Genomic DNA, 19,626 nt, shown 5'->3' with positions numbered 1-19,626 from the left:
ATGCATGCATGTGGATTTCTCTTAGAATATTGTAAGATTTTGATCATTTGGAAAGATTTTGTTAGTGAGCCTTAATTTCAGTAGGAATAATATGTTAATATTGATTTATGCTTCTTGTTGCATGGTAATAATTCGTGGTTATCTTTTATAAAAATATATATCTTGTTGTTTCAAAAGCATGAAGATTTGTGATTTGTGAAGTGTAGTCTCTTTCGTTTTGCCATAATTGTACCTTAGGTAAGGATGATCTCACCAAGGTTATTTGGAGAATAAGGGAGTTAGTTCAGTAGAATACCATGTATAAGTCTTGGTTTAAGTATTGAGTCGTTGTTAGTTGAGTTTGTCAAGTCAAAACCTTGGAAAATGAGAATTAAAGTTTCTGCAAAAAAATCAGTATAGCACCCTGAGGTTTAGAGTGAGTTTTGACCATGTCATTGGTGTGCACTTTGAGGCCCAAGCTACCAGAAGTTAGTATTGGGAGTATATAAAAGGTGTTAGGAGTTGGTTGGAGGTGTGCATGTCATTTGGTTAGGTGCACAAGTAGAATAACAAAATCTATCCAGCAGGGGACAGTTTTGTTGCAACTTAGAAATAGGGAGATTTGACCATGTCATGGGTAGGCCCTCATTAGTCCCAATTAGGCCTTAGTTAGAGGGAGTTTCAGAGAAGTTTTTCCAACCATAGTTCATAGGATATGAGTTAGAACCATGTGTCACAAGTTAATTCAAATCAGGGCATTTTCTGCCCAGAAAAATAGGGGAACCTTGGACTTTTAGCTTAGGCCCAAGAAGGCCCAAGCCAGGCCCTTGAGCCACATCAAGTTTGTGAGATGCCCTTAGGTCAGGAGAGTCTTGTTTAAAAGTTTTGAAGGAAAACTTGTAGTTTAAGAGTGTCTAATGTACTCAAGAAACCATAGTTGTCATTCTGAAATTTGCACCAGTGAGCACTTTCACTTATCACATAGTTTTAGAACACTTAGAAGTGAGTATTAGGTCGACCACCATAGTTGTAAGATAGTATAAGGTCAGTAGAGAAAAAGGCACAAGTGAGGGTCAATAGGTTTTGGATAATTTAGGAAAGGCACATCGAGTTAGGAAGCCAAAATTTGAAGATCTTGTCTAGTTTAGCGACCAAGTGACTTAAGTTGTGAGTCGAGATCATCTAAGCCTATTGTTGCATTATGGTGTTATTTGGTATTAATATACGATATGTGATTATGTGGCTACGTGTGTACATTTGAAATATAAAGGTGGATATAAATTAAGTGCATATAGGCCTAAGTGCCATCCGTGTTTAATTCCGGGTTGTAAATAGGTTGAGATGGTAAGAATATATTATAATGAGGATTATTATTATTTATGTAGGATCTCGAGACGAGGGAAAACTTGCCATAAAAGTCGAGTGAAGCTTCAGTTGCTCCTACCAGTCAGACCAGACCAGCCTATCTCAAGGCAAGTGATTCAACTTGACCTTCATATTTACTATAAACAGTTCATATTTATCGATGCAATTATCCTGAGTCATTTTGATATGTTTAAATCAAGCGTATCTCTCGCTTATCTTTGAATTACATAGAGATGCCATGAACCCTTAAGTATGTATTGCAAGTATTTCAAAAGTCTTTTCATGATAGTTAAATGCCATGATAAAATAAAGAGTTATTATATTACTTGATTGATCCTCTTGATTAACATGATGATGATTCCTAAGTATTGATATCTCATCCTGATGCTTGAACCCCTATAGAACCTTACCCTGAACTTTGATAGTCAGAAACTTACCAACATGATTCCTCATTGATTGATACCCTCTTTCCTATCCTAAAGCTTGACAATTATGATATATACATTCATCCTGAGCTAGAGATCATTACCTTAACACCCATAGTATTCGTGAAGCTTATCTTCTTAATGATCCAACACCTGTACCTTGACGAGAAACCATTGCTTTAATCCCAGTTTGGCATTAACCCTTCATATTATCCATTAGTCTCACCATATTTTCCTGTCCAAGTTCTGACATATGAAAACCTTTTGGTTACCCTAATAGCGTAAAGTTTTGTGAATCATGGCCCTGAGATTTAGTACCATATTTACCGTGTTTCGAGTTGATCTATATTCCCTTAATAAAAATGTTTACTGTTAAAAGAGATTTTGTTACAATTCAGCATCAGCTTTTGAAATAAATAAAATATGGGTTTTCAGTCCCAAAGGGGGATAAATGTTTTCTTGAATAGTGGATCTGGACTGAGACGCGAGTCCTTTCCATACTTATATTAGGCTTAAAAGTTGCCTAGGGATTCCCGTTAATGTTTTAGAACCCAGCGAGGTTCGGGATTACTTCGCGGCTGATCACCGGCTGTAATCTGTAGCGTCATAAAATGATTTTGATTAAGACATGATTTTTAAAATTGTTTGATACAAGCAAAATGATGCCATCTCTCATAGTTTTATCTCTCGTTATCATTAGTTATGTCTTTCCATTGGCATTCTTAAAAGTATATCTCGATTTATGTTTTGTGTTGTGCTGTTAGCACTTGTTGAGCATTTGGCTCACTTCTTGCTTTACCCTGATATTACAACTAGCAGCTATGGTTAGATTCAAGCAGACTGCCCGTAAGACCTGTGATGCTGATGCTTATGTTTGAGCTCAGGTAGAATAAGTATAATAGTTGTGTGAGGACTCGGTATTTGTAATCAGATGTAATAGTTGGTAGTGTTGGGCTGTTCCAAACCCTAAAATGTAAGATCTTGGATTTGGTTGTGTATTCTTCATTAAAATGATGTAATAGCTATATTTATTTTGCTGTTAAAGTTGGGGGTGTGACAATTTTAGTAAATTCTGCTCACCCAATAAAGATGGAGTGCAAGCTACTGACTGTGATTTGAAAATCACCATCTTCATTGATGATTATGATTTATAATGAAGCTATTATTCTTTGCCATATTTTAAACTTTCAATATTTCAGCATTTATGTCATCTATGTATGAATACCAACATAACTGGATATCTTTCTTGAGCAACTACTATTTCATATAAGTTTGACTCACATTTACAAGGTCTTAGAGAATTATGGCAGCAAAGAAAGTCCGAGTTTCAAAATAAACACATGGATGTGCACACAAAGCTTATGAGAAAGTACAAGCAAGTTCCATAATACTTATTGGGATCATCATTGCCACGACTAACCAGGTATCCCTCTGTAAATTTATGTAATTTTTACTTATTCTGCTCTAAAATTTATTTATACATTTATTAAGATACTTGGTATGCATTTGTTACGATGTACTTGTAAAGGTATCAGTATTTAGGTATAACTGCTTCATGCCTGACCAAGTGTGTATATTCTTAGTGTTCATATGAGATTAGTTTTGCATCTTTGAACACATTTGATATTCTTTGGGGACTTATTGGACCTCAAAGAATTTTCGAAAATTTTGGCTATTACTCTGCTATTAACTGGTTCTTTTTAGCAGGAGCAATAATTCCTCTTCTAGTTTGGCTTGCGCACAAGGCCTTCCCCAGTCAGCACTAAATATAACTTGAAAGTCCTCTTATTGTATGAAATGGATGATAGTGACTTTGCAATGTTTTCTCATATAATCTGGCTGGTAAATTGCCCATAGAAACTTGGAACCACTGCTCTTCACATCAAGCTTCACGCAACAGGTGGAAACAAGAAAAAGTCTCCTGATCCTGGTGCTCAGTCTACACTTCGTGCACTTGCTCGTTCAGGAATGAAAATTGGTCGCATTGGTAATTCTTTTGTCCTAATTAGCTTATGAACTTCGAAATGAGTAGACTATAGCCATGTAAGGAGTATTGACTTTCTATTTGCCTTTTTTCAGAGGATGTTACTCCAATCCCCACTTATAGCACTCACGCAAAGGGTGGTCGAAGAGGAAGAAGGCTGTGAGTTCTGGTACAGCAGCACAGAGCAAGTCGCTTTTGCTTTTAGTACTTAAAAAATTGTATAGTTTGAGTTGGCTAATGGAATGCTTGTATTTTATTTGAAATGCATGTATAGTATGGTATGAATAATTGTTAGATATATTTGATAATGTCATGGCTAATATGTTTTATGTTTAGATTTCAGATCTTATTTGAACAGAACAAATCAGTACTTAACTGATCAGTACTTATACTGGAAGTCAGAACTTAAGGGATATCAGTACTTATGTTATCAGGAGATAGATATCAGAACTTAAGTGCTGAAGGACGATCAGATAAGGACAGTAGCTGATTAAAGTTAAGAAGATCAAGATAAACATAAGAAGAGATATGCATGAAGAAGAAATTCTGTGAAGAATGGAATACTTGGAATAGAAGATATCTGATTGATATATTTTAGGGAGCAGAATTATATTTCATATCAATTAGTGAATATCTTGTAACTGTGTAGTATATAAACACAGAAATAGAGTTTACACTAGAAGTGTTATCATTATCGAGAATATTATTTAATATAACTCTAGTAGCTCTCGTGATATTTTGTTCATCACTGAGAGATAACAGTTCCAGATTGTAACAGAGTTTATTGTTTAAATAAAGTTTGTTTTCTGTTACATAAGTTCTTGAAGTTTGATTTGATTGTAATAAACACTGTATTCACCCCCTCTACAGTGAAAGTGTGACCTAACAAGTGGTATCAGAGCTATCTGTTAACACACATACAGTTAAAGATCCAAACACAATCATGTCTGACACAGAAACTCCAACTAAGCCTACCAAAACTGAGGAATCATCAAAGACATCAACTCAGAGTCGATATGAGACCATCAGAGTTCCCATATTGAGACCATCTGAATATCCCATATGGAAGGTAAGGATGACCATGTTTCTGGAAGCAACAGATCCAGAATACCTTGATAGAATCAGGGAAGGGCCTCACAAACCTACCAAGCTCGCTGTTGTAGTTCCAGGTGAAGCAGCAATGACCGTACCAAAGGAAAAGAATGATTACACTGCTGAAGATATAGCATCTATTGCTAAGGATGCCAAGGTACGTCACTTATTGCATAGTGCCATTGATAATGTAATGTCAAACAGGGTAATCAACTGCAAGACTGCTAAGGAGATATGGGATGCACTGGAGACAAGGTGTCAAGGAACTGAAACAGTTAAGAAGAACAGGAAGACAATACTCACTCAAGAGTATGAACACTTTGACTCTAGGACTAATGAGTCATTGACTGATGTATATGATAGATTTGTCAAACTCTTGAATGACTTGTCATTAGTAAATAAGGAGTATGATCTTGAAGATACAAACCTCAAATTCCTGTTAGCTCTTCCTGAATGTTGGGATTTGAAGGCAACAACAATAAGAGACAACTACAATCTTGATGAAACAACTCTTGATGAAATCTATGGAATGCTCAAGACTCATGAACTTGAGATGGAACAAAGAAGCAAGAGGAAAGGAGGAAAGTCAAGAACGGTTGCTCTCAAGGCTGAAGAGGAATCCCCCAAACCATCTTCCTCAAAGAAAGACAAGGATTCTGAAAGCCTGCCTGAAACTGATGCTGATGAGGAGATGATGAAGCTGTGTGCTCTTATGGTGAAAGGAATCACAAAGATTGCATACAGGAAGTTCAGGAAGGGAAAGAAGTTTTCCAGCAAAGGCATAAGTTCTGATAAGAAGAATTTCAGAAGATCTGAAGGAAGAGGAGGAAAGTCTGACAGAGGAGATTACGCTAATGTTAAATGTTATAATTGTGGTGAGAAAGGCCACATATCTCCTGATTGCAAGAAGACCAAGAATGACAAAGGCAAAGCTCTTGTTACAAAGCAGAAAAGATGGACAAACACCTCAGACTCTGAAAGTGAGGAGAACTATGCATTGATGGCAAATGCTGATAAATCAAATTCTGAGAGCAGTTCTGAAGCTGCTGAAACAAAGGTACCTCAGACTACTTATGCTTTTCATACTGATGATATTAATGAGTTGAGAAGATATCTTAAAACCATGTTTGTTAGTTATAGAGATCAAACTTTAACATGTGAAAGATTAACTTCTGAAAATCTTGCTTTTAGGAAAAGAAATGATTTCTTAGAAAAAGAGTTAGTCATGTTTCATCAAACTCAGAAGGATAGAGATGATGCTTTTTATGTTAGGGATGAATTGCTAAAAATGAATGAATCTCTAAAAACTGAGTTAGAAAAGGAGAGAGAGATTATCAGAACTTGGACTAACTCTGGCAAAACAACTCAAAATTTGCTGAGCAGTGAAAACTGGAAAGAGGGCTTAGGCTATGGAGAAAATAAAAAAGGAACTGTAGAAATTAAGCCTGTTGATGAGCAAAAGCCGAAGTTAAAACCTGTTAAGTTTGTAACTGAAAAATCCGAAAATGAGAAATCAGAAGTTAAAAAGGAATTAGCTTCTGACAAACTAAAACAGGAAAAGACAGCTGAAGTTAACATAGGCTTAATGACAAAGAAGCAGCTTAAGCATAAGCTGAAAGATGTTAAGAATGCAAACAAGGTAAAATCACCTAGGAAAAACAGGAATGGAAAGGAAGGTGTGAATAAAAGCAATAACTATAAATCTGTTCCTGATGCTCCTAGGAAAGCATGTTATAACTGTGGAAGTTCTAACCATCTGGCTTCTTTTTGCAGGAAGAATAAGAATATTAACTCCTTATCTACAAAGTCAGGAGTTAAGAGTCAGTCTGTTAGATACAAACCACAAAATCCTTGTTTTCATTGTGGTAGTTTATGGCATTCCATTTATACTTGTAAGGAATATCATAGTTTGTACTATGATTATTATCAAATAAAACCTTCTTTAAAGAAAGTTTATGTTGTTCCTTCTAGTATAAGTTCTGATAAGAAACCTGGTAACATAAAATCTGATGTTAAATCCGCTGCAAATGTTAACAAACCTAAAAAGGCCAAAGGATCCAAGCAAGTCTGGGTCCTTAAAACTAATAATTAGTGGTCTTTTTGATTGCAGGGCAACAGGAAAAATATTCTAGTTCTGGACAGTGGATGTTCAGGACATATGACTGGTAATAAGGCCCTGCTATCAGACTTTGTAGAGAAAGCTGGCCCAAGTGTTTCTTATGGAGATGACAACATTGGAAAAACTTTGGGATATGGCAATATCAATCTTGGGAATGTCATTATTAAAGATGTAGCTCTGGTCTCAGGACTTAAACACAACTTACTGAGTATAAGTCAAATCTGTGACAGAGGTTATCATGTTGATTTCTTTGCAGAACATTGTGAAATAGTTAGTAAATCTAAAGGAAAAATTGTTCTGAAGGGATTCAGGCGTGGTAACATTTATGAAGCTAAGCTTTCAACAAGTTCTGATGGTTCTGCAATCTGTTTAGTGAGTAGAGCCTCAACTGAAGAAAGCTGGAATTGGCACAAGAAACTCTCTCATTTAAACTTCAACAAGATAAATGAACTGATCAAGAAAGATCTTGTGAGAGGACTGCCAAAATCAGTGTTTGTTCCTGATGGTCTTTGTGACTCATGTCAGAAGGCTAAACAAAGAAAATCTTCGTTCAAGAGCAAGACTGAATCATCAATTCTTGAGCCTTATTATCTACTTCATGTTGATCTATTTGGTCCAGTGAATGTCATGTCTATTGCAAAGAAGAAATATGCGTTGGTCATAGTAGATGAGTTCACCAGATACACATGGGTGTATTTCTTGCACACAAAAAGTGAAACTGCATCTATCCTGATTGATCATGTCAAACATCTGGATAAATTGATCAAAGATTCTGTGAAAATTTTGAGGAGTGATAATGGCACTGAATTCAAGAATTTGATAATGGAAGAGTTCTGCAAAAATCATGGAATAAAGCAGGAATTTTCTGCTCCTGGAACTCCACAGCAAAATGGAGTTGTTGAAAGGAAGAATAGAACTCTAATTGAAGCTGCACGAACAATGCTTGAAGAAGCAAAGCTTCCAACCTATTTCTGGGCTGAAGCTGTGCAGACTGCTTGTTTTACTCAAAATGCAACACTCATTAACAAGCATGGAAAAACACCATATGAGATGGTGAAGAACAAGAAGCCAAATCTCAAATACTTTCATGTATTTGGATGTAAGTGTTTTGTTCTCAAGACTCATCCTGAACAGCTATCCAAGTTTGATCTAAAAGCTGATGAGGGAATCTTTGTAGGATATCCACTTTCTACAAAAGCCTTCAGAGTCTATAATTTGAGAACAAAAGTGGTCATGGAATCTATCAATATCTCTTTTGATGACAAGAAGATCACTGGACTTGAAGATTGCATTGATCATGATAAGCTGAGATTTGAAAATGAAGATTCATATTCTGATATCTCAAGTCCTGACAGTCTAAGTCCTGATACTGTAAATTCTGATGGATTAAACTCTGATGTTATTGAAACTGTGGTGACTACGTCAAAGGAAGATGCACCAATGCAGGGGGAGCATACTCAAGATATTATCACATCTCAAGAAGCATCAGAACATACATCTGGCTCTTCAAATTCTGATTCGTCAAGTTCTGATAAGCCAAGTACTGACAGTGCTGAAAATCTAAATACTGAAGGATCCAACTCAGAGAGCATAGTTTCAGGGGGAGCATCAGAAAATGAAACCGAAGACAGCATGAATCATGGGGGAGAATCCAGTTCTAGAGAAAATCTTCCATCTGCAAGGAAGTGGACAAAATCACATACACCTGATTTAATAATTGGAAATCCTGAGGCAGGTGTCAGAACTAGAACAGGTACTTCGAATGAATGTCTTTACAATTCTTTTCTCTCTCAGTCTGAGCCAAAGAAAGTGGAAGAAGCTCTTCAAGATGCTGATTGGGTGCAAGCAATGCAGGAAGAGTTGAATGAATTTGAAAGAAACAAAGTCTGGACCTTAGTGCCAAGACCCAAGAATAGATCGGTTGTTGGTACAAAGTGGGTATTCAGAAACAAAACTGACAGTGATGGCATAATTGTAAGGAACAAGGCAAGGCTGGTTGCAAAAGGATATTCTCAACAGGAGGGAATTGACTATGATGAAACATTTGCTCCAGTTGCTAGGTTAGAAGCCATAAGGATATTCATGGCTTATGCTGCTCACAAAAAGTTTACTGTCTTTCAAATGGATGTGAAAAGTGCTTTTCTCAATGGAGAATTGGAAGAGGAAGTATATGTTGAACAACCTCCAGGCTTTGTAGATTCCAAACATCCAGATTATGTCTACAAGCTTGATAAAGCACTTTATGGACTTAAGCAAGCTCCTAGAGCATGGTATGAGACTTTAGCTCAGTTTCTTCTGGAAAGTGGATTCAACAGAGGAACTATTGACAAAACATTGTTCTATCTCAACCATGGCAAGGACTTACTTCTGATCCAAATTTATGTTGATGATATTATTTTTGGGTCTCCAAATGACAAACTTTGCAAAAAGTTTGCCAACCTAATACAGTCAAGATATCAGATGAGTATGATGGGAGAACTTAGTTATTTTCTGGGCCTTCAAGTCAAGCAGAGTGAAGAAGGAACTTTTATTTGTCAATCTAAGTACACCAGAAACTTGCTGAAAAAATTTGGAATGCAAGACTGTTCAAGTGCATCCACTCACATGGCCACTGCAACAAAACTGGATAAGGATACTGGTAATTCAGTAGATATTACTGATTACAGAGGTATGATTGGCTCACTTCTCTATCTAACTGCTAGTAGACCAGATATCATGTTTGCTACCTGTCTTTGTGCAAGATTTCAAGCAGATCCAAGAGAACCTCACTTAACAGCTGTAAAAAGAATCTTTAAGTATCTTAAAGGAACAGCTGATCTAGGATTATGGTATCCTAGAGAATCAGATTTTAAATTAATAGGTTACTCAGATGCAGATTTTGCAGGTTGCAAAATTGACAGGAAAAGCACAAGTGGTAGCTGCCAATTTCTTGGAGGCAGGTTGGTTTCTTGGTATAGCAAGAAACAAAAGTCAATTTCCACATCAACTGCAGAAGCAGAGTATATTGCTGCAGGAAGCTGTTGTGCACAGATTCTTTGGATGAAGAATCAGTTACTGGATTATGGGTTAACATATTTCAAAATCCCTATTTACTGTGATAATCAAAGTGCTATTGCTATGACAGGTAATCCAGTTCAACACTCTATGACAAAGCACATCAGCATCAGGTACCATTTCATCAGGGAACATGTGGATGAAGGTACAGTGGAATTGCATTTTGTTCCCACAGATCAACAAGTAGCAGATATCTTCACAAAACCACTGTGTGAAGCTACCTTTTCAAAATTGGTAAATGAACTTGGAATGATTTCAGGTTCTTTCTCTAAATCTGCTTAAACTTGTTCTATGTTATCAGACTTTATGATCAGTATTTACAGAATTAATCTCTTTGTATATTCTGTGCATTAATTGATAAATGTCTTTAAGTACTGACTGTTGTCTGATATATGTTTCTAAACTCTGATAAGTGATATGTCTGTTTCAGTAACTATTCAATCCTATGAGGATAACTGTGCTAGATACTGACCTACTAGTCTTCAATAAACAAATGATCCCATGAAAGAAGTAATTATTTCTGTGGAAATCTTATGACACAAGCAAATTCTGATAACTGAGCTTAGTTAAGTTTACTTTGTATATCTTATTACTAAGTCACAAATTAGAATAATGCTACTCATCTGTTTAAGTTCTGATTCTAGTAAAACTGCTGAATGTACTAAGTGCTGATAAACCTCACTTATCAAAAGAAAAAAAGGAATCAAAGAATAATATCAGGTACTCCTTTGAGATCTAGAGTAAAAATGTGAAAGGGACGACCCAAGTGCATTGCTGATATTAAGTAAATATGCATTAGAAAAGCAAAATATTTTCTTGGTGACTTTTCACACTCTATGATTACTGGAGAAATACTCTGATAATAGCATAAATTCTAATAAACAGTCGTGACTCACTTACACTGAGAAGCCTCTGTAAAATAGAATTTCAAAAGATGCATAAAATTAGCACAAAAATAGTAGAGGTGAACTCATGCATGAACTCATTTATCAGTAGGTTTCAGGATAATGACAGCTCTTTAGCAAAATTTTAATTATGACTTATTTCTAAGATGTACTGAAGTAGATCAGACTTTACTCTTTGTTTGTTATTTAGCTTAATGCACACACACATCACTCCATATGAATGATGAAATTTCTGTGGTGGTCTATGTTATTTTAGATAAACAGTCATTGTGTCACTTCTGCACAAATTCTGAGGACAAGTTCTAGTTACACGTTCTGATGATTAAGTTCTGACGTTCATAACTAAGAACTTGTATGAGTATTTACTAAGATAGATATTCCTTGTTCGAGTTAAGACATTATGTTCTGATGACTGTTAAGTTCTGGGATAGGTCTAAGTTCTGATTTTTCAGTCTAACCCTTTACTTGACTTATCTGTGAATAAAATTTGGTAACAGTCTCAGATTAATTTCGAAATGTTGAAGTGGAAGATTAATAGTCTATGGTTAAAACATAATGGCACTCGTCCTTGAACAGTTCACTCTTGTTACATGTGCACATTCCTTTTCCAATGACTGTTATTCTTTTTCAAAGTCTAGGGAGACGAGGTAGAATTACTTCTACCTGTCAGCATTAAATATCTTTGCGTCTCTTGGCATTCTCTTGCCTATATAAACAACCACTTCACATCAGTCTTTCCATCACATTCTCCTCACACACTTATCCTCCTTCTTCTGTCAAAAACACAATGGTTCGATTCAACATGTTTTTGAACACACAAACCTTCACAATGGAGCTCAGTTGTGCCGAGTGGCGGCAGGAGTGGCATATAACAGCCATTCCTGAGGAGATCTGGGACTCTGTCCCACAGGAGGTGCTGGCTCACCTTCTATTCTTCGAGATGGATTATCATTGCCATCTGGAGCGCCTGGAGGAGGAAAGGCGGGAAGCTATCCGTCAGCAAGAGCGAATCATTCGACTCGCTATCTTGTTTGTCGAAGATAGGAAGAGGAGGATGACTTAATCTTGTCTTCTTCCTGTTCTTCTTCATCCTCAGCTTTGTCAGGCTTCTTAGCTAGGACTAAAGCTGTTGACGTTAGGATTAGAAGCTTAGGGAAAATCTTGTATTGATGTAATTTCTATTTCATATATGTATTGACTTGATATATTAATGAAAACTGTTTTTACTTCAAGATTTTGTCTCTGAGTTATTTTATCTGTGTTGTTAAATCCTGCTTGATATTCTGATGACCATTTAAATTTTGTCTTTATTTAAGTTCTGATTCTTTGTCAGCACTTCTTCATCGAAATTATCTCGGTCATTTTTAACATGATTCATTTTCAGAATATTAATGTTGCAGTGAAAAATAATTCAATCAGTGCTAACGGTTTCAATTTTGAATTAAATCTGTGTCTCTTGATAACTGAAATGGTTTTTCCTTGAATCAAGGCAACTGGATAAGTAATCATTCCTGTTTTCTCGAGCCCAGTAACTATCCGTTATTACTGCATGTCTGACAGGTGTCCAACGGTAACATTTTTCTTCGAGTATAAGAACAACAGAGAGAAGATTTCTTTAATCTTTTATTTTCTTTATACTTTATCTCTCTTCTTACTTTTACTCTCTTTCTCATTCTTTCTCACGTTGGTTTTTCATACAGACATTATCTCACACACATAACAGGCATACTTGAATTTCAATATTTTTCACATGGCACCAAAGGATTTAATCATTGATGGAGCAAAGTTTGTTCCAAACAACTATGCTGCAATTCTTGATCATGCTGAAGCTCCATCTGAATTGCATTTTGTGCAAGATCTTCTTGCACATAGTGAGGTTGGGTACGCCTTAACTCAGCCTGAATTATTTTCAAGTCAACAAGTTCTGCGGTTCTGGAGGACTGGAGTTCATGATGATGGTGGTAAACGAGGAACTCCCAGTATTATCTTCCAAGTGGGTGATTCTTCCTATGTAGTCACTCCTGGTGCTGACACAAAGAAATCAATGGTGAGACAATTACAGATTCCTCAGTCTGTGAAACAGATTCTGGTAAATGCTGATCCAGCTACTTACAAATCTGTTTACTCAAACGTTCAACCAACTCACCATAACCAAAATCCATCAACCTCAGTCCCTACCTCTCATTCTACTCAACCTACCCTCAGAACTTATCTCAAATCCTATCTCTCCACTTCACAGACTGCTCAACCTTCTTCTTCAGCACCTACTGTGAAGCCTATATCCTCTAAGCCAAAGAGAACAAAGACTGTTCCTCAAACATCTCAAAAGAAGAGGAGGATTACTTTGAGAGATGAATCAGATTCTGAGGATCAGATTCCATCTTCAGAACCTGTGGTAAATGAAGCTGAGAAGGCAACTTCTCAGAAGGATTCTGCAATTGGGGGTTCTAGGCTTCTCAAGAGGCTTAGACGTATGACGGTTCCTGCAACTCCCAAGGAATCCAAATCAACAAGGAAGTACAAGAAACAGAGGGCACAGAGGCCAGTTTCAGATGATGAGGAGGAAGCAGCTAAGGAAGGGGATCAGGAATCTCTGATCTCACAAGACAAGGAATTTGCTCCAGTCACTTCTTCTCCATCAACTCAATCTCAGGAACCTGTATCTGACAAGGCTAATTCACCTTCTATATCTCTTGTTGATCCAGGCACAAGTGCTGACATTGATATTCAGAACTTGGTTGTGCCTGAAATACTTTTCTTAGAAGCTCCAACAACAAATAATCCTTCCACAACACCTGTTACTGATGCTGTTCAAACTCCTGAGTTATCACTAACACCTTCTCTGCATCAAGATGATGATCAGATTTTAGGTGAGCATCAGGATATGGCTGTTGATCAGAACTTAGTATCAGATCAGCAATTAGAGGATGTTGAAGCCTCCATTGCTACTCATACAGTTGTCTTATCAGAAGATACTGATTCTTTAAGTTCTGATGCTGCAAATGTTGAAGATACTGGTGAAGCTGCTACAACTGTAGATGCTGATGAAGCAGGTCCTTCAGGACATACTCCTCCACTGACTCTTCCTAAGTCTGAACTGCTAAAGGAGTTTGTTATCAGGGATGCACCAGTACCTTGGAGTGAAACTCCTGCAGGTCAGGAGTGGACTAAAGAATGGAACTCAGTTTCATGTGTTCCAAATGCTTTACATCTTGCTGAGCACTTGACTAAAGCTGATGAAATGTTAAATTCTGATGATTTTAAAACCCATCTTAGAGTCACTGCATTGAGTACTAAACATCTACAAGGTCTTCATTTCAACACTCATGCAGAGCTACACAAGATTCAGGAGAACTTTATTAAACAGGAACAAGTTTGGAAACTTGATAAGAAAAAGTTCTTCCAACCTACCATTGACAGGGTTGCTTATATTGAGAAAACTCAAGAGAAGCAACAAGCTCAGATTGATCAAATTCTGACAAATCAAGCTACTCAGCAATCGCAACTTACTGAAATCCAGACCTCAGTGGAACTACTTATCTCTCTTTTATTACCTGCTGATGCAAAAAAGGGGGAGAAGGTAATTAAGTCCAAATGCAAAATCAACAAGTCACTGCAAGGAAAGGATGATGGAAAAGATGACCAAGGAAACTCTGGAATGGGTAGTGGTCATAGTCAAGGTAGAAGGTTTACATCAAGACAAGCTAGTCACAGAACAAGTTCTGATACTGGGAAAAGAATAAGTTCTGCTGCTGGTAAAAGGATAAGTTCTGATGAACTTCTAGATCTTGATGAGGAAATGTCACGACAGTTATTTCTTCAAGAAAATCCAGGGATGGACTTGGAAAGTTTAAAGGAAGAAGAAGCCAGACTTAAATCAGAGAAAGTCACATCTAAATCTGAAGCTTCTGGTAAAAAGTTACTTCCAAAATCTAAAGGCATTGTGATCAAAGAAAGGATACATACTGAAGAAACTTTGGCTAGATCACAACCACAGATAGATCCAAGATCCAAGGGTAAAGAAAAGGTTGGTGAACCTATCAAGCCTTATGTACCTCCTGAGGAAGAAGAAATTACTGATGGAAACGATAATCTTGCTCTGACTTCAAGAGAAGTTCTTAAAACAACCTCTGACATGGCTCAAGTTGTTCAGAGTCAAGAAATTGTAAGTTCTGATATTCAGAAGAAGCAAGTAACCTCTGACAGTGCTCAAGTTAACTTGATATCAGAAAATAAATCTAAAATACTCCTACCAGGATTCACTAAAGCAAAACAGACTCAATCTTTGAAGACTACTTCAAGTGGTTTTGAAGCAAGAGTAGTTACTGGAAAGGAAGCTAGAGATAAAACTGGATTGGGAAGTGCTGATGAAAGAAGAGTACACAACACTACTGATGATCCAACTTCCTTGAGTGAACCAGGTATTGGAGCAACTCCTGAAAGATTGAATCAACTAGAATCTGTACAGATGGTTTACCATACCTACTTGAAAGAATACATCATGTTGTATTTCATGACAGATGGTAGGGTTTATCATATAAGACAAAATGCCATTCCATTGAAGTATTTTGAAGAATTGGAACATGTATTGTTCTTACTTCAAGTGGATGACAGAATAACAGAGACTGCTGCAAACCACTTAAAGGAACAGATTCAGAGACAGAAAAGACTTTATTCTGTTAAGTCTGACAGCAGATATGTTCCAAAGTACAGAAATCACAATGGTGATATTGTTGATATGAAGCCTAATACTGCACAGATCAGAACATATCTTGGTATTAAGGGACTTGAATTCAATCTAGAGTCTAATAAAGCTTATGTCATAAGACTAGATCGGGAGTTGGGAAAAGCAAAGGTTAATGATCTCAGAGCTGCAATATTTCAAACTGGTGAAGATACTGCAGAGCTTAAAGATGTCAAACGGAGAATGATTGATGAACTCAGATATGCTGAGAAATGTTTGTTGAAGAATTATCTCAGAACAACTCCTGACATCAGAGAGATCAGAAAATGATGAAGCCAAGTCAAAGATCTACAACTGCTTAAATTCTGATATTTATACAGGTTGAAGTTGTTATCAGAAGCTGAATTGGTAAAAACTTTAAGGACTGTAAGTTGTAGTTATCTTGTCTATTTCTCATGCATTTGTACTTAATGTTTTTGACATCATCAAATATCTGTTAAACTTGTATATTTTGTTAATTTACAAGTTGGGGGAGATTGTTAGATATATTTGATAATGTCATGGCTAATATGTTTTATGTTTAGATTTCAGATCTTATTTGAACAGAACAAATCAGTACTTAACTGATCAGTACTTATACTGGAAGTCAGAACTTAAGGGATATCAGTACTTATGTTATCAGGAGATAGATATCAGAACTTAAGTGCTGAAGGACGATCAGATAAGGACAGTAGCTGATTAAAGTTAAGAAGATCAAGATAAACATAAGAAGAGATATGCATGAAGAAGGAATTCTGTGAAGAATGGAATACTTGGAATAGAAGATATCTGATTGATATATTTTAGGAAGCAGAATTATATTTCATATCAATTAGTGAATATCTTGTAACTGTGTAGTATATAAACACAGAAATAGAGTTTACACTAGAAGTGTTATCATTATCGAGAATATTATTTAATATAACTCTAGTAGCTCTCGTGATATTTTGTTCATCACTGAGAGATAACAGTTCCAGATTGTAACAGAGTTTATTGTTTAAATAAAGTTTGTTTTCTGTTACATAAGTTCTTGAAGTTTGATTTGATTGTAATAAACACTGTATTCACCCCCTCTACAGTGAAAGTGTGACCTAACAATAATATTTTGGTATTAGACTTCTAATTTGGATAAATACATTTATCTTTCTATTTGGATGTTTTTTGTTGGGATGTTGCATTGTTTTGGTTCCCGGTGGCTGTAAATAGTACCAGGATGGCATGAAATTTACAAAACATTAACATCACAATGGTACATGTAAAGCGATGTAAAAAATGTACAAAAGACATCATACAAAATAATATTAAATGAAAAAGAACTAAAAAACCCGATGTGAAATAGTCATTTGACATCGGTTCTGAAAAAAATTCAATGTATTTTAAGTCAAATAACATCGGTTAGAGAAATCGGCTGATGTTAAACAAAAAGATTTAACATCGGTTTCATGAAGAACACCCATGTCTTATCCATCATTTCATATGGGGGCTAATTTAACCGATGTCTAATTAAACATTTCACATCGGGCAATTAATCTAACCGATGTCTGATCTAGGATTTCACATCGATTTGTTCGAAAGAATTTTAATTATTGGCTTTTAGAGCTTATATATTTCATGTTTTAATGAATAAATACCTCATAATATACTCATATTCACCTAGAAATACTGTAATATAAGATGAAATTTGTTTTAAAGACATCACATTTAATCTTAAAACCGATGTATAGCACTGTAATAGACATCGGCTGTTAACCGATGTCAAAGGCTGATGACATTTAACATCACACGCGAAGACATCGGTTTAGATTTTTTTTAACATCGGTCCTGAACCAATGTCTGATCCCATATTTCTAGTAGTTCTTTAGAAATATTTATACTATTCTCATAATCTCATTTCTAAGTCACGTACTTAGAGATATAGAATTGCATATCATATTCCAAGGACATTTATCAATCTAACATTTATATCGCAGTAAATTAAGAATTAATAAATTATAAAGAGAATAATTGATAGAACATAAACATTAATAATCCTAATGTTTTAAACTAGAACATCATAGTGTTGTCTCTAGGGCACAAATAATAACAAACTCCCACTTGCACTAGAGCCAATCACTCATGTATCTAATACTCATGGAACTAGTATGACCATCGTACTTCTGTTGCGATAAAGCCTTAGTCAGTGGGTCTGCAACATTATCATTACTATGTACTTTATATTTATATCTCTTTAATCATTGATCTCATTAATAAGGTGATATAGCCTAAGGACATGCCCAAACAGTCTCCATGGTTGTTTTAAAAAAATATCAATATATTCGGCTTCCATAGAATCATCAATGTTCTTGCTGTGAACTATTCAAGCTAACATCAATTATATTTAGAAAAAACCCAAAACAAACATAAACTCGTAATCATCCTTGCCTATCCAGAAATTAGGTTACAACCAGTTCCCTATCTTCTCCATATACCAAAAATAAATCTTTAGTCCTCTTTAAGTACTTAAGAATATTCTTGAAAATAATCCAGTGACCCTCACCTGGATTAGACTGGTATCTTCTCATCATGCTTAAAGCATACGAAATATCAGGATAAATACATATCATTTTACACATTATAGATCCAATTGCTAAAGCATATGGAGCTTTCTCAAACGGCCCTCATCATCTAATAATTTAGGGGGCAGTTATCTTTTGAGATCACTATCCCATGAGACATCAAAACATATCCTTTCTATATCTCATGCATCCTAAAATGATGCAATATTTTATCAATTCATGTACTCTGACTAGGTCGATTAATCTTTTCAATCTATCTTTATAGATCTTGATCCCTAATATATAGGTAGCGTCACCCAAGTCTTTCACCGAGAAACTATTTCTCAACCAAGTCTCAACAGCCTGTAGAGAAGGTATGTCATTTCTTATTTGTTATATGTCATCTAAATATAATACTAGGATTGTCACATGGCTCCCACTAACCTTCTTGCAAACTCATGGTTCATCTTTCTTTTAAATAACGCCAAACTTTTTTACCGTTTTATCAAAATGAATATGCATTCTCCTTGAGGCTTGCTTCAATTTATAAATAGATAAAAGCAATTACAAACTATCTTAGCAAATTTTGGATATACAAAACCCTCAGTTTGTATCATATATACATCCTCTTCAAGGCTCCATATAAGAAAACAATTTTGAAATCCATTTGCCAAATCTCATAGTCAAAGTAAGCAACTATTTCTAACAAAATCCTAATGGACTTGACCATAGTAACCGGTGAAAAAGTCTCATAATAGTCTATACCATGAATTTGTTTGAAACTTTTTGCCCCTAGTCGCGCCTTATAGGTCTGTACTTTACCATCCATGTCAGTTTTCTTCTTGAAAACCCAATTGTACCCTACAGGTTTTACCTCTTCGAGTGGACCAACTAAAGTCAATACTTTATTTTGATACATGAATTCCATATCAGATTTCATGGCCTCTAGCCATCTCTCGGAGTCTAAATTGTTCATAGCATCTTGGTAGGTCAGAGGCTTATCATTACCGGTAAGCATCACATCACCATCTTGAGTCAAAAGAAATTCATAATTTTTCCAGGGCTCATGGTGAATTCTACTAGATCTACGAATAACCTTTATTTCTTGGACATGATTACTTTCAACATTTTAATGTACATCCTGATCTTATTCTAACTATGGTTCAATGTTATCATGTGGTTCTCGATCTTCATCGAGATGTATTATCCCCCCACTTATTTTCTTAGAAAGTAGTTCTCCCTCAAGAAATACAGCGGCCCGAGCAACAAAAACTTTGTTCTCGGAAGGATTATAAAAACTATACCCTAGTCTCACTTGGGTATCCCAAAAAATAGTATTTATCTAATTTTGGTCCAAGCTTGCTAGAGGCTAAACGTATTACAAACGCTTCACGTCCTCCAATTTTCATAAATAATATGCTATGACATTTGTCACTCTATATCTCA

At 35.9% G+C, this 19,626-nt stretch overlaps 1 protein-coding gene across 1 annotated transcript in view; it reads left to right on the top strand.

Moving 5' to 3' along the window:
• LOC141690711 (putative CDP-diacylglycerol--inositol 3-phosphatidyltransferase 2) overlaps nucleotides 1–3,916 on the top strand; it is a 33,308-nt gene extending 29,392 nt beyond the window's left edge. Inside the window, exons 9-10 of the mRNA XM_074495485.1 lie at nucleotides 3,627–3,756; nucleotides 3,849–3,916. Of these exons, the coding sequence (XP_074351586.1) occupies nucleotides 3,627–3,756; nucleotides 3,849–3,916 (198 nt within the window). The remainder of the gene's footprint in view (nucleotides 1–3,626; nucleotides 3,757–3,848) is intronic.
• The last annotated feature ends 15,710 nt before the right edge of the window (nucleotides 3,917–19,626 follow it).

This window comes from Apium graveolens, chromosome 10 (genome assembly GCF_009905375.1).
Source record: "Apium graveolens cultivar Ventura chromosome 10, ASM990537v1, whole genome shotgun sequence".
NCBI lineage: Eukaryota > Viridiplantae > Streptophyta > Magnoliopsida > Apiales > Apiaceae > Apium > Apium graveolens.
Note: the sequence above shows the minus strand (reverse complement) of the source record. Positions and strands in the feature narration are given on the sequence as shown.